Source organism: Bactrocera dorsalis, chromosome 3 (genome assembly GCF_023373825.1).
Source record: "Bactrocera dorsalis isolate Fly_Bdor chromosome 3, ASM2337382v1, whole genome shotgun sequence".
Classification (NCBI taxonomy): Eukaryota; Metazoa; Arthropoda; class Insecta; order Diptera; family Tephritidae; genus Bactrocera; species Bactrocera dorsalis.
In genome coordinates, this window is record NC_064305.1 from 56,437,298 (window position 1) to 56,453,123 (window position 15,826).

Sequence of the window (15,826 nt, forward strand, 5' to 3'; positions counted from 1 at the left end):
ATAATATCTGAATAATATGTCAGGAGATTGTAGCAATGCCTTGAATAATAATCTGTACCGAATTTCTTGAGGATATCTCAAAAACTGTGAGTCTAGACGGACAGACTACCGCACATTACCAAATCGCTCACCCCGCTGGTCATTTATATGAATAAGTATTTTATTCGACCTCCGACTTTTCCATTTGGGTATTACAAACATCGTGCCAGACTTAATTTACCCTAATCAGAGTATATTAGCTCAAACGCATACATGTATGTATATATAAACATTCCTTTTATTCTTGGTCTTATGTTACTATCTTTAATCCTTACTTTTCTAAAAAATGTTTTATTTAGGAAAATTTATAAAATTTACTGATTCAACGAAGTTATATTATTTAATAAAATATAGTAATTTTCAATATTGCAGTATCTGATCTCTATAGCATATATCTAGAAAAATTCGAATACCATAACGGAAAGTAATTTCATTCAAGCTGTCAGTTAAATATTTGCATCAATACGGCAACGAAGTTGAAGACAACTGTTCCCATTGAAAACGAAATGTCAAAGTGACATTTACTAATTTACTTACACGTCCCTGGAGTTTTTCTCTAATCATTGCACGAGATTAACTTTAGTTAATTTATTTTAATTCTGCTTTCCATTAAATTAAGCACGTTACTAAAATGTCAACAAGGACTAACACAATTGAACGCAACAGCAATGGCAGCCCGAAGTCATTAAATCTCTCAGAGATTTGCTCAAGGGCGTTGAAAGCGAATTCCGAATGGCCAGACAAGGTAAGTTGATAATACTAATAAAGATACAATGAAATGAAATATATACATAGAAAGAACTTTGTCACATCTTCATTAATGTTTTCACTTGCAGGATGAATTCTTAGATGTTATCTACTGGGCGAGACAGATTTTTGGCATTCTGTTAGGAATAGTTTGGGGCATTGTGCCATTAAAGGGCTTCCTGGGATTAGTACTGTAAGGAAACTCGCAATAACAATTCATCATATGTAAATTCATAAAAACCTTATCATCTGTTTCTATAGATTCGCTGGTATCAGTTGTGGCATTGTGTACATTTATTCCATAAATTTCCAAGGTATTGATGAAGAGGCTTACGGAGGCGCTTGGGAGCTGGTCAAAGAGGGTTTTATGACGTCATTTGCGGGTTTTCTTGTGACGTGGATAATTTTCTATACTGGACTGCATTACGATACTATAATGGCTGAGAAGGAGCTGTCATGAAGCAGTTCCCAAAACTAAGGATTGCAGATTTATTTTAAACCAAAACCCCACAGACTTAAGCACATCAACAAATATCTATCGAAAATATCAACTAAAATTTTATCCCATTATGAATGCAATATGTTAAAAGCCAATGGTCCCCGGGCTAAATAGTTCAGCAAATGTCAAAAAGTGACCGATATTCCCCAACTATCTAAGCAGTTCCTTACAGTTAAATGTATAGCTTTCGACCATCATAATTTTAAAACTATTAGTTAATACAATTAGAAAATTTACGACAAACGTAATTAATTATATACCGAGATTCGTTCCTCACATGGTTCTGCATTTCTCAGCATTTTGTCTTTAGATGTGCTGCATAAATGTACCACTATCGTACGTGTTTAAATTTTTCTATGAAAAAATAAACGTTTAAATGCCGTTAGTTCTTAAAACTTGTTTTTGTTTTTAATTCATTTTTTATTACAAATCTTCATAAAACTGTAAAGAAAAATTCATTTTAAATCAACTATAAGCAAGGCTTAACTTAATAATCCATAGTTTCAACACTACTACTACCGCCAGTCGCATTACCATTTAGCGGCGCACCGTTTTGAGTCAATTCCAGTTCAAAATTTTCGGGCAGTTGTCCACTTTGAAGAATGCGAGATAGCCGTTCCACCTCTTGTAGTGAATTTGCACGCTTTATCGCATCTCTTATACGTTGCAAGTCTTCAGGATTGGCAGTTCTTGCTGCTACGTTTACACCAGATTTACCGCCGGCTTCAGCAGCTGCGGCTGAGGCATTTAATTTCGATTTCTTCGCCACTTCCTTCAGCATATCTTTACCTTGTTTTGTTCGGAAATACTCTTGAGCTTCAATGCGGTCCTTCCGTTTGATTTTCCTAAAATCTAGTAAACGCAATTGAGGAAACTTGAAAGCCATGTACTCGCGGTAATAAGGTTTTGTTGAAACAGGATTTACAAGTAAACAAAGTGTTTCAAGACGAGGTAGCAAAGCAAGTGGCTCCAAATCACTTAATTCTTGTAGATTATTACCAGTCAAGATAACTGAACTTAAATTGGGTACTGCTTCGTGTAAGCCGTCACCAATACGCAGGATACGATTATTATTGAGTAGCAGGCATTTCAGGCGAGGCAAAAACGGTATGCCATCCAATTTACGCAAATCATTGTCGGAAAGGTCTATCGTATCAAATTGATCTAATGTGGCTCCTAAATTTTCAATCTGTGGAATTTTGTAACCGCGCAAATCCAGTTCTCGCTCCCGGCATGGATTTATATATTGCATTGACTGATTAACAAGTTCCGGCGTAAGTTTCACCATGTCTATATTTTTTCTAACGTATATGTGACACTTTTTGTACTAACACTTTAATGTAATATTTAATATATTACTTTTAACGTGAATTTATTGGTTTATCATAAAAATATCAAAACAATTGAAAACTACAATGAGGACAAGCGGCAGATACAGTAAAAAACTGCATTTGACAACCCGCCTGTCAAATGTGTAAGTGCTGCCCAATCGTAAAAATAGACATGGTTGCATTTTTTATTCTATATTATCTCAATTGGAATTTGAATAAGCAAAAGAATTGATTTAAGGGGTTAGGGGTAGTTAGAATTTTCCCTGAAGATTTCACGTTGATCCGACAATTAGTTTTTGAGTTGAAGAGAGCTCAGGCACTTCAAAGCGCTAGTGTGAAACTTGAAACGCTTTTTTCTCAAAACAATTTTTTTTGAATCGCTGACAACTGTAACTCGAAAACCGTTCAGTAGATTTTAATGAAATTTATACAGCTTTTAGAATACATAATACACTCGGGCCTGATCGAAGGATTTTTATTTTTTCGAAATAGGACTTATGCTTGTCACCGCAAGTACCTTTTTTTGGAACAGGGTCAACACAAACAACTATAACTTCGGAAATTAAATTTTATTTTTTGAAATTTTCGTGACTGCTAGTCAACACATCCTATAATAATGCCATATTCTGCTTTTGTAAAATAACATGATTTAGTAGCAAAAAAAATACTGAAAACTCTCATTTTTTCGTGCCTCTGACTACCTCTAACCCCTTAATACAGGTGCTTTATATTTGAAATAAAACCATGTTATATAACGCTTTGAATTTTATTTTTTTATTATCATTCTCGTTTTGTGAAACATTTGTTATTGTGTTTAGGCTACTCTTATATCGTTTATTTGAATATTTGTTTCAAATATATATTTCAGTGCAGTTAATATTTGTTTTTTTTTTTTATATTGCAAGGTGGGGACTAGAAATTTGTTGCTTGTACCAAACTGACAAGCTCCATAGAAGTTACTGAAAGTTAATTTCAGATTTTAATCCAAAACGGAACAAAAATTAGCCATGTTTTTTATATAAGGAAATATTTGTTATTTCCGGGTTCTTATTTTATCGTAAAATGTTGCTTTCTATTATTATAATTTGAAGTTTTCTATGTGACAAATTCGTAGTTTTAAATTTCGTTTTTTTTTCATTATTTCTGTTGTGTTACTAGTGGCATATATGTAGATTAACATATTGTTTACGGATAATAAGTGGTTCTATTTTTTTTTCTAAAAAATTTTGATAGATAATATAACTCGTTGATTTATTTGTACAAATAAACAAATACGGAACACATTTCTGGCTTAACATGAAATTAAAAGCGAACGCTTTCTATCCCACAAATGCATTTGAAGATTGTCATTTTATCGTTATAATAATATTTATATTTAGAAGAAAATAAACGTCACTAATCAAGCACAATTCGTGAACAAAAAGTAAGTGGTAAAAGCAACATTTTTTCTGAATTTTACCAATTACGTCTAGTTACTAAAACACACTTTTAAAATTTACATTATTCAATTAAGTTCCCAAAACTTATTGCAATTAAATGGAAGCAGCTATAAAAATATATATGTGTAATGCATATTTGCACATAATATTTATTGGTGAAAACATTACTGAAAAAAGTATCTTCCTTTAGTTACCACATAGTTTTCATTTTTTATTTTAAATAGCCAGCATTTGTTCATCAAATTTTCATATTTTATTTATTCCCTTTATGTAGGTTATTTATTTGTTCATAAAATATGATTGGCACTTAAAATCAATACATACATATTCATACATATTTGGGTAATTAGAAATGTATATCAGCATATGTAAATACGTACAAGTTTAGTAAAATATAAAACGCGCGCACACACACACCTTATAATTCTTTATTTTAATATTAATTTATTGTAAATGTTAGTTCAAGTCGAAATATGAAACACAGCATATTGAATATATACACAAACTAAAAACTAAAACACACACAGACGCTCTAATATCGAAAGTTGAGATAAACTGATAGAAATAAGAACGTAAATATAAGTTTATAAACACTTTTTCATATACACATTATATAAAATTTTAATTTATATTTGAAATACTCTCCAATTGCAAATCGGCAAATATAATCTATCGTTAATTCAACCAAAAATAGTAAAATATAAATATAGTATAAAAAACATTGATCGATATTACAAAACAAGGCTTGTGAAGATTGCACCAATCGCGAAGTAATTGAAAATAAATATGAACAATTTTAGACCAACCGATCGCATTGAATTCTAAAAATTTGTTTTCACTTTAATTATTTAATTCTAATTTCGTATTTGTTATTGGATTTAGTCCATGTCCATGTGCATTGTTTCGTAGTTGACATATAACACACACGCGGCAATATGATTTTTTCTTCCTATAAATATTTTGTCTTCCTTTAAATATTTTTTCTTATATTAAGTTCTTTTCTACTATCTGTTTTTTTTTTTTTTTGTTTTTGCTACATAAATCAATATACTACCACATATTGCTGTTGTCGATGCATCTGCTACGCTGCAGTTCTGTATTTTACTTTGAAAATTATTTATTTTAAATGTCTCACAAATCAACAACATCTTCCTTTGTATATTGTGTGTCTCTAAATAATCGTCGAGTCGAAGAGCGTTGTAGGCCTTCAACTAATGTCTCCTGGAAATGCAATTCAGGCAGAGAAAACTTTATATTGGAGCAGTAAATTTATAATAAGGTGATAACATTTATATGTATGTAAATAGTACACACAACATATATGAAAGTACATTAAATTACGTAATTAACTTTAAAATACATACAAACATATCTGCAATATATTATAATTTAGTTAACATAAATTCATGAACGAAATATAGCATGCATTGGGATCTTAAGAGTTGTACTTCAAACATAATTTTTTTTTAATTTTATTGATCGTGTGAAACAAAAATTAAAACTTCAACAAAAATAAAGCGAAATCGAAAGACTTATATAAACTTTGTTAAGACAGCGTATCTACCGTCGAAGAGTACTAGTAGGTTTTAGTATATAATAACTTTTAATATTTAAGCCTAATAACACAAGTTTCTCGAATAAAAGCACGCTTGGTGATTATTAGGATTGAAAAACAGAAGTATTCGGCAAATATAAGTTCGGTATAATAAAATCTTAGTCCGAATATATGTATTTATGTGATGCTGGTTTGTCAAAACTCAAAAAGTTTCTTTTTATGTACGAAAGTTATTAAAAAGCAGAGAAATATTTTAGAAACAGTTTTTTCCTTCCTTAATTACAGACATTTAAAAGTCGCTATAAATCCCAATTGTAACTTAGAACACGCACAATGGAACAAAACGAGATATAATACATTCATGAACAACTTATAAATAGAACTTTGCTTCAGCAACATGAATAGTTATAAAGCTTAATAACGGTTTAATAACACAAATGTTAGTTAACTTATGCAAAATGCAAATTTAGTTACAAAAATAAAAACATAGTACATATTCACATATTCATACATAAAACATTAAAGCAAGCATCAAAGATTCGTGAAGCGCCAAATAGTGTTTTAAGTCAGTTTTTCAACTTTTTTATAGCAATTGTTTATAGCAATTTCAAATGGCGTACGGCAGCGAAGAGTAAATACAAAGCTTTTTAAGTTAATCACGCTTTTCTAAAGATACTTCTGCTTGCATTTAATTTTTGTTTATAAATAGTTAGGGTTTCTGTTTTCATTAGTTTAGCACCTCAGAAAGCGAACGGTCAAGCGTTGGTGTAGTTCCGGTGTTGCACAGTATCCTTTCACAAACACGTATGCAAGTAAGAAGAAATAGGTTGTTTACCGCATGTTAGACAGACACTGAACAGCAATGAAAAGGACACATACACATGTACACATATTATTAGTTATCGGCTTTCAATGAACGCTCAACACAACGAAAGCAACTCGACGTTAGCCACAAAGAGCACTTGGTTTCGCATAAAGCATATTATATGTAATTCCAAAAAAGCATGTTCAAACCTCGAATAATGCGGAAATCTCTTTGCCCGCAATTCGCTTAAAGCCACCGACGGGTATACCCAAACTCGAGGCATTGCTGCCGGTGCTCAACCGATCCACATTGCTGCTTTCGCTTGCGTTTGTGTTGGTGCTATCGCGATTGTGGGTGGTGGCGGTGCTGCAGCTGTTGGTGCCGTTACGTATGTTAATGATTTCGTTGGTTATAAAACTGCTGCTGCTGCTGCCGCTGCCGTTTTCAGTGATTACTGTTTTGGTGAGTAACGTTTCGTGATTCTCATTGCCGTTTGTCGCATTTGATGATGCGGTGTTCGTCGTTGTTGTGGTAGAGCTGCTGCTGCTGCTACTGCTATTACTTGTTATTCGCATGCGTTGCGTTTGCATCATTGCTGTTGTTGTAGTAGTGCTACTACTTCGACTGCTCGCACTATTGCTACTGCTAATGCTACTACTGTTCGTGCTGGTGATGTGGGAGGTCGACGATGACTTGGATATTGCCGATGCGCCGGTGAGCAGGGTTCTCGGCAACACTTGTGGCTTCATTGGAAGTTCTGAATGGTTTCGATTTGATTTGCATGCCAAACAAACAAAATAAAGGAATAAGGAACATAAATGTAAATACATAAACAGAAGAAAATAAATAAAGAAAATATTCTGGAAGAAGTCTGGTGTTAAAAATAAAGTTTCGTGCAAATTACTTTTGTAACCGAATAACCGCAAATGTGTAAGATTTTTTTTGCAACTCACTGGTTCACTAGACATTCAGAATACGTCCATTCAAAAATATGCTAGCATATCAATTTCATAAATAAGTGTACGTACCCAAGCGGCTTAAGCCTGCTGCAAGTTCCCTTACAGATTTTTTCTCCAATGTGGGACCTATAAGAAAGGCGAAAAGGCGAATTAAATATTTATTTAATATCAACAGCATTAAATTTTAGAGAAGTAGAGAAATTAATTAGAAAAGTTATAAAAAAAAACCGTTAATTAAATTGTTAACCGAAGAATTTAAATTTTTAGCCATGGTGGCTCGATCTGAACAATTTATATTGTTCATTTATTATGTACCCTGTTCAGGGTATAAATATTATAAATACAAAAAAACATAGCTTACCTGGCGCACTGCCGACATTGTTGCTGCTCTGACTAAACGATATGGATTCCGCATCTGCAATTTATAAACCATTAAGCGAGTTAGAAACGCATTTTATAAATTGTCAGTACGCTTACCTTCATCGAGCTTTTCCGGCGTCGTTTTACTAGAGTCACTGCTTTGGAAGTCGTTAGCACCAGGCGCTTTAGGTTCATTTCCTACTACCGACCAGGGACGTGGCTTTTGCAGTATTATTGGTGTGCGTATAATACCGTTAGTAGTCTTAATGCTGATGCCATCGCCGCCGGTGTGGCTACGTATCGAATCACTGCTTGGCGAACGCATCTTATTCTCACGTTCCGGAGCTTTTAGCGCTGAATTGGGCTCATCACCCGCCGCAACGCTGCCACCTTCAGTACGCATTTTCACCAGCGGCGATTTACGGCCAATTAGTGGTGAATACTTTTCTAAATTGTCTGTCGAACGCGAACGTGTGGTCCATGGCACGCCTGCAAGTAGCAAAAGTTAACATAACGCGTGGATTTCAAGCAACATTTTTTGATTTGAGTTATAATATTTACCCTTGAGCAGTGGTGACTGCCGATCCAGCTTAATGGGTCTGCGCTCCTCCAATATGGGTGTAGTCTCTTCGGATGTCAGATGACCGTTGCCATCACGACTCATTGTTGGACTATCGACAAACGATAGTGAGCTGCACTCTTCGGAGGTGGGTGAAATCAGCGGCGTTAACGTGGTAGGCGTCACCGAGCCGGGACGAAAGAATAAATCCAAACCCTCGCCTATCTCTTTGGTGCTCGGGCCGGCGCTATTGTCCATCGCAACCAATGGTCGCGTTGGTGCGCGCGTCTTGGCGCGTTTCGGTCGTCCCTTAACCAGATGTTGCAATTGGAATGAGGCGCTGGGCAGTTCAGTTATTGAGTCGCCGCATTCATCACCGCCTAAATCATCCAAGCCGTTGCCGCTACCCCCCGTAGTCGTGCCGGCAATGCTGGCGCCCATGCCATTCGAATCGCGTGGCGATAGCTGTGACGAGGAGCGATGCGAAGAGGGTGACTCCAGCAGATCGGGTATGTGCCCCAAGCTGAGGTTCTCCACGACGGACTGAGGACGCACTTTGCGCGCCACCGAACGACGCTTGGTGGGCATGTGTGGGGTAGCCTATATGCGAAATGGAGTAAGGGAGGGGAAGTGGAGAAAAGAAATTAATTAAGTGCTTTGTAAACGTGCAAATGACAAGAGTGTGCAAAACAGAATGAAAGTTAATAAAATAGTGAGAGCTGGCAGAAAAGCAAAGAGATGTTCGGAAGCAAATGAGCAAGAGATTTGGTTAAAAGTTCCATTGTGTTCAATTCCACTTGATATAATGGCGGACTAATGATTGAATTGTGATGCTAATGCTAAGCTGTTGACTTAAAATTTTCAGCCGCTTAAGTTTTTCTTTATTTAATATTATTTTTATCTTTGTCTTGCTTTTTAAAATAATTTTTGAGTATTTTGAAAGTATCAACTTACTACTTTACATTTGAACACAATAAATCGATTAGCTTCATCTCGTGAAAAAAGAGTACGAAGAGTGTTACGAGTAGAATTTGAAATGCTTTTAATGAAATATGAGCGATATGAGGTTAGATTATAACTAAAATAATTACAAATAATAATTTTGAAATTATTTAAATATTTTATAGCTTAATTAAGTATATTAAATTAGATTTCATTAAAAATATCTGAATATCTTGATGATATTGAAAGTATACGACTTTTCAACTGGATTGTAGGCTTTCTGAATACTGTCTATCTAGTTAAAGAATTGGTTATAATTGGGTGAAAACTATATCCAAGTGCCACATTGACATTAACTTGTTTTACTAGTGATGACTGGTTTTCAGCTATCATCCAGCAATATTTTGCTACAATTTTTTTTAAAGAAAATTACAAACAAAAAAATTAAGTGAAAGAACTTGAAAGAAACGCTTTAACACCAAACAGGGTTGTTTTATTTAAAAAAAAAAATTTTGTAAAAAATTAAATTTTAAATTTTGGGGATTTAAAATTTTTTTGTTTTAAAAATAAAGAATTTATTATGTTTTTTTATAAATAAAATTGAATAAATAAATTGAAAATTGTATTTTTAAGGTCCGTCTCAGTGCTCAAAAGTATTGAAGATGATTGATTTCCCTGTGCGATTTCTCTAGTTCAAAAGGATTAATTCTTAAATAATTGTTTTTTTTTTTTAATTCTTAATTATATACTTGGGATTATTTTTTTAATACGATATTTGAAATTAAAAACTAAAAACCTTTTTTTAATAGCGTTTTCGGGTTAACCCAAAAAATTTAATTTAAATATTTTTCTTTATTTTTACGTTGAAATTAAAATTAATTAAATACTAATTCATTAAAATATATTTTTAACAGCAATGAAAAATATATACACACATACAGTGATCGTGCCAACATAGAATAATTAGTAGCAAATCAAATACAGGCATTTGTGCGATTAATATGTATGAAGGCCACTACTTACAAGGTTCAGATATTCCAATTTCTTTATGAATGAACATTTTGTGGTTTGATTTGTTTGTGACGTTCGTTAATTTGTTAATAGTTTTGCGTATTAGTAAGGTGTTTGTAGACGAAAAATTTTGCAAGTTTTAATGAAAGCGTTGAGAGTGAATGATTGTCGTTGTTTTTAGTGTTGTATGCGAAGAAAGGAAAAATATCGAAAATTTTTAATTTTAAAGAGAATGTTTCAAAAAAAGAATTAATATTTTTGTTTTGTTCAAATAGATGTATTCAAATAAGTAGTTATTTTATATTGTTTATTTTAATTACGTTTTAAATATTAAAAATAAAAACAACAATTAAATTGATAAAGCGCGTTGTTAGCGGTATTTTTTGTTTTGTAGAAATATGCAGAGACAAACAAACATACAAACATATGCAAAGTGAGTGATGAAGAATGCATTTGTGTTTGTTTTTGTTTTTATATTTGTTTTTGTTATTTTTAGACGTAGAAAGGGGAAGACACAAAACAAAACACAAATGTTTTAATTTAATTTCTTTATATAAAGTATACATACATACAAATATGCTTAATATAAAAATATCTGCTGATTATTGTGAAAGGAACAGTAAAACTCTTTGTTGTCAGCTAAAATCTCTGTGGAATTGTGTGTGTAGTGGTCTACTGTACACAAATTGGCTTACTAACGTATAATATTTGTGTGTATGTTTGAATGTGTGTGCATGTGGGTGTGTATGGTGACTACTGAGTATCTAAGTGCGAGTGAATAATTGCAATTTTTGATATCAGCGTATTTATGTGTGAGTGTGTGTGTGTAATTAGATCGTTAGCTACTTTCGACTGCTGTTTCTGCAAAACTTATCTTTTTTAATAAATGCTGTCTTTTCTCTGAATTAGTTAATATAAATATGTATACAGAATTTATAAAGTTTTTATATAGAATAAAATATCTGAAGCAATACATATTTATGACTAAGAAGAGTTACACGAATTTCGAAAATTAGCACGAAATTTTCATAAGTGCTTGCCATTTGCTAAACAATATGGCAATTGCAATCTGTGTTTGTATTGGTTCAATGTTGCGCTTTCAGTTCTTAAATGGGGAATGACTATGAATCACGCATCTGTTCTAATTTATGCAAATATGTAGTTATAGATATGTGTAGACATATACAGAGGTTGAATTATATCAGAAAGGTGGTCTATCCAATGGAGTGTGTGTGTGTGTGAGGGTGGCAAAACTTACAGTGGGCGATTCCAGACCCATTTTGGGTAGGACGGAACCACGTCCGGGGCGTATTATCAGGCCATCCGCATCCTGCAAGTAAAAATAAAGGAGAAAGTTAGAAAATAAAGCACAAGAATAATACATTTATAATGGTAGCGTGATGAAGAGTTTGACAACTTTAATTTAATCTAAAATAAATTGGTACTAAAATGTTAAAGAAATTAAAATATAAAAGTTGCATTTTCAGTCTCAAGTCTATTTTAATTTTGCAACAAATATTGATATATGTATGCAATATTGACTTTATACAGAGCGTCAGACGATAAAAAAGTAGGTGAATGGGCGCTGGCATAAGTATAATATCGCCAAGATGCTGCATTTAATTAAAAGAATAAATTTCTGTAAGCAACTGCAAGTAATCACAAGTAAATAAATAAATGTGTCAACTCGTGCACAATGGGTAATTAAGAAATAAAAATTAAAAATAATAATAATAAAGGAAAAACATTGACTTCGTCTGCACTGAAGATATAATACCCTTCACAGATCCACTACGTATAAAATGGTATATACATATAAAAGAAGAAAGTTATATTACTTTTAACAATCAGTTTGTATGACAGCTAGGAGCTATAGTGGTGCGATTTGAACAATATGTTTGAAGATGGTAGCAATGCTTTGGTAAATAGTCTATGCCAAATTTCGTAAAGAAAAACTTTCCTTACAAAGCTTTCAATTTGATCGGTGAGTTTGTATGGCAGTTATATTGTTACACATTCAGCCACCACAGCTACCACAGCTACTACAGCTACTACAGCCACTATATCCCCAGCAGTAGCAACAACAATCAACCCGATATTCCAGAGCTGATACATACGCACGAACATACAGACAACATAATTTCACAACGAACTGATAACATACGCATGAACTTATAGACGAACATAATGAGCTGATAAACAAATATAATTGGACACTCAGACAATAACATACGATCAGCCACTAAAGCGATAACACATCTGTATACATACTTAAATACTTACGCGATAGAATTTGACACTCTTTGAAAACTGACCTTTTCTAACTTCAAAGAAATCCGAACCAAAATTAATTGGACACTTCTTAAAAGTCAAATTACAAATATTTCATTTGATGCTCACCGACGATCAGCTTATCAGCTAAGTATAAAAGACAAGACGTGACAATAAATCAGCCCAGTCAGTCAGTTCAGTTCAACTCTACTATTTCATTTGTTCAACGAGCAGAACAATTCTCTAAAGACGAAAGCCTGGAATGAAGAATTAAGGACAACAAGGACAACAAAGACGACAACTAAAGCCAGGACTCCAGTTTAAGTATCCTTTCATAAAAAGCTTATTCAATTCCTTTTGCAGCTCTTAAATCCACGATTGTAATAAAAGAAAGAAAGAATATCTAGTCTTTTATTTTTAAATCAGGAATATAAAAAAAAAAGAAGATAGGTTATTGCAACGCAAAACCTATTATTGGCGCAGTCGGCAAACGAACAGAGCAAGGAAGTTCTTATTTCTTTTAAGCTAAAGAATAATGTTCTTTGGATCTGAATAAAAATCCAATAAAGAACATTAATTCAAATAAAGTTTGGAAGAAAAAGAAATTGAATCCGGTAAAACAGGTGTGAAAGACTCACTTGTGTATATCGAGAGCATTAATTTTTATGAAACCGTACCACATACCAAAAAGGAAACAAAAGGATACTGAGGAAATGGCAACACCTGAGCAAGCAGTACAACAAGGATTAGCAGGAAACACCATGGAAATAAAATTCGACCCGCTCAAATTCATCAGCAGAATGGGTGAGTATAATGGTGAAACTACAGCCGAACTTGTACAATTTGTGAACAAAGTGGAATTATTGCTACATAGTATGAGCAATTATTCTATACAATCGCAAAAATTCATAGTATTACAAATTCGCGACAAAATTGTCGGTAAAGCAAATACCACACTATTAAGGTATAGTATTGATACCACGAGTTGGAGTGAGATTAAAAGGATATTAATCGAAAACTTCAGCGAGAGAAACACTTTTCTGCAATTACACGAAAAAGCAGAAAAGGTGGTTCATAAAAATATTACACAAACGTATAACGAATTGTCAAATATTTTAACGCGAATGAATAATAAATATCATCTATCGACAGAAAGATCAATAGACAGAACGCCGGAAAGTAACGAGGAATCAATTTTGAATTTATTTAAAGAAAAAATACCGATTAATGCAGCGAGCATTATCATATCGCGAAATATAACTACTTTATTTGAAGCTTACAGGTTATTAGAATTAAACAATTGGACACGGTTTGACAGTAAGTATAAAAATTATAGAAACACTTCGAATTTCAACAAGGGAAATAACGCGAACGCAAACAGGAATAACCAGCAATACAACGAACACAGTGGTCAATCTGGAAATTTTAGACAGAATTTTCAATACAACACGCAGAGGAACAATATACAGCAAAACACGCAAAATTTTCAACAAAACAGACGTCCGCAAAACTTTCAACAAAACGGATACCAACAAAACTTTCAGCAAAACGAACATCAACAAAATTTTCAGACGCGAACACAGTTTTCAAGAGCAAACAACAACACCAGACAGACGAGAAGACAACCAGTGGAACCAATGGAGGTAGACAATGTATTAATTGAAAATTTTCCGAAACCAGCCTCGGAGGACGAAACATACCAATGATTGAAGTAACAATTGGAGGAATTAAGGTAAAATTATTAATAGATTCAGGCGCGGAAGCATCAGTGATAAAACCAGGAATTTTTCCACAAGTGTTAGAAAGAAAATTTAGAATACCGAAAAATGTTATAACAGGAAGACAACAAGAAATAGCAGACAAATACATCAAAACGTGGTTACCCAGTGAATTTAATGACAGTACAAAACAGACGATAACTTTTTTAGTAATGAATGCTTTTAAGAACAGAAAATATGACGGAATATTAGGAAATGACGTTATGATTCCGTTAGGAATTGAATTTTCATACAAGACGAACACATTGAACGTAAATGGACAAGTAGTAAAATTCAAGAATTTAGACGAAAATAAATGTGAAAAACTCAAAGAAAACAAACTAAAAAGTGTAATTGAAAGAAAAAATAGTGAAAAGTGTTACGAGAATATAGAATATTACGACGGTATAAAAGATTTATTTAACGAAAAAGATTCAAGTGCATACATTAATGAAATATTAAAAACTGAAGTGTTAACCTTTGTGAAAGATGAAAACAAAGAAATTTTTAATAAATTAAAAAACGCGAAAATGAATTCCGAAGAGAGTGAAGCATTACAAAATTTGATTCATAAAAATAAAGATTTATTTTTCAAAGAAGGTGACGTGTTAACAAGCGTAAAAGAAGTGCAACATAATATTGATACAAGTACAGATAGGCCGATATATACGAAATTGTATAGGTACCCCGAAATACATAAAAGTGAAATAAAAAATCAAATTACTGAAATGGAAAAGAACGGTATAATACAAAAAAGCTGTTCACCGTATAATGCACCCTTATGGATTGTACCAAAGAAAATGGACAATTCAGGAATGCAAAAGTGGAGAATAGTTATTGATTATCGCAGGTTGAATGAAATTACAATAGAAGACAAATTTCCAATACCTAATATCGAAAGCATTTTTGATAAGCTGGGAAAGGCTCAATATTTCACAACGTTGGATTTGGCCAAAGGATTTCATCAAATTCTAGTAAACCCGAAGGATAGACACAAAACAGCATTTTCGACAGAATACGGACATTATGAATACATTCGAATGCCATTTGGATTAAAGAATGCACCTGCAACTTTTCAAAGGATGATGAACCATGTCCTACAACCATTCATAAATAATATTTGTGTAGTCTATCTCGATGACATACTAATTTTCAGTACAAGCCTTCAAGAACACGTAAGTTCAATTCAAAAGATATTCAACAAATTAAGAGAATATAATTTAAAAATTCAAATAGATAAATGCTCATTTTTCAAAAAAGAAACAGATTTTTTAGGTCACATTATAACAAACGAAGGATTGAAACCAAACCCGAAGAAAATTGAAGTAATTGAAAAGATCAAGCTACCTACAACAGTAAAGGAAATCAAATCGTTCCTTGGAATAACAGGATATTACAGAAAATTTATAAAAGACTACAGTCGAATTGCTTATCCAATGGTAAAGTATTTGAAAAAAGATAAAAAAATTGATAATAATGATATTAAGTATATTAACGCTTTTGAAAAATTAAAGCAATTATTAATTGACTACCCAATTTTAAAATATCCAAA

The 15,826-nt window shown here is 32.9% G+C and overlaps 4 protein-coding genes across 7 annotated transcripts in view; 2 read left to right on the forward strand and 2 right to left on the reverse strand.

Moving 5' to 3' along the window:
* The first annotated feature begins 553 nt into the window (after positions 1-553).
* Positions 554-1,680, forward strand: LOC105223057 (respirasome Complex Assembly Factor 1). Its single transcript, XM_011200660.4, has 3 exons — positions 554-784; positions 876-979; positions 1,048-1,680. The coding sequence occupies exons 1-3, from the start codon at positions 671-673 to the stop codon at positions 1,244-1,246; spliced, it is 417 nt and encodes a 138-aa protein (XP_011198962.1). The 5' UTR covers positions 554-670; the 3' UTR covers positions 1,247-1,680.
* LOC105223055 (probable U2 small nuclear ribonucleoprotein A') lies at positions 1,663-2,748 on the reverse strand. The gene has a single exon (XM_011200658.4). The coding sequence runs from the start codon at positions 2,571-2,573 to the stop codon at positions 1,773-1,775; it is 801 nt and encodes a 266-aa protein (XP_011198960.2). The 5' UTR covers positions 2,574-2,748; the 3' UTR covers positions 1,663-1,772.
* A 2,225-nt stretch (positions 2,749-4,973) lies between these two features.
* Positions 4,974-15,826, reverse strand: part of LOC105223053 (F-actin-uncapping protein LRRC16A) — a 103,533-nt gene continuing 92,680 nt past the window's right edge. For 3 of the 4 annotated variants that reach the window (XM_011200655.4, XM_011200654.4, XM_049450788.1), the window contains 7 exons: positions 11,505-11,576; positions 8,296-8,893; positions 7,852-8,223; positions 7,736-7,789; positions 7,444-7,500; positions 6,625-7,172; positions 4,974-5,276 (listed from right to left, as the gene is read on the reverse strand). In XM_011200655.4, the coding sequence (XP_011198957.2) occupies positions 5,187-5,276; positions 6,625-7,172; positions 7,444-7,500; positions 7,736-7,789; positions 7,852-8,223; positions 8,296-8,893; positions 11,505-11,576 (1,791 nt within the window). In that variant the 3' untranslated portion in view covers positions 4,974-5,186. The remainder of the gene's footprint in view (positions 5,277-6,624; positions 7,173-7,443; positions 7,501-7,735; positions 7,790-7,851; positions 8,224-8,295; positions 8,894-11,504; positions 11,577-15,826) is intronic. The other variant, XM_049450790.1, reaches the window with a different exon arrangement.
* On the forward strand, positions 12,264-14,231 carry LOC125777021 (GATA zinc finger domain-containing protein 14-like). The gene has a single exon (XM_049450819.1). It carries the CDS (start codon positions 13,183-13,185, stop codon positions 14,221-14,223), a length of 1,041 nt encoding a protein of 346 aa, XP_049306776.1. The 5' UTR covers positions 12,264-13,182; the 3' UTR covers positions 14,224-14,231.

What these genes read in the sequence shown, in the direction of transcription:
- LOC105223057 (XM_011200660.4), top strand. Translation starts at nt 671, where the DNA reads ATGTCAACAAGGACTAACACAATTGAACGCAACAGCAATGGCAGCCCG. An exon ending in ATTCCGAATGGCCAGACAAG is followed by an intron (nt 785 to 875) that starts GTAAGTTGATAA and finishes TTTCACTTGCAG; the next exon opens with GATGAATTCTTAGATGTTAT. An exon ending in GGCTTCCTGGGATTAGTACT is followed by an intron (nt 980 to 1,047) that starts GTAAGGAAACTC and finishes CTGTTTCTATAG; the next exon opens with ATTCGCTGGTATCAGTTGTG.
- LOC105223055 (XM_011200658.4), bottom strand. Translation starts at nt 2,573, where the DNA reads ATGGTGAAACTTACGCCGGAACTTGTTAATCAGTCAATGCAATATATA.
- LOC125777021 (XM_049450819.1), top strand. Translation starts at nt 13,183, where the DNA reads ATGAAACCGTACCACATACCAAAAAGGAAACAAAAGGATACTGAGGAA.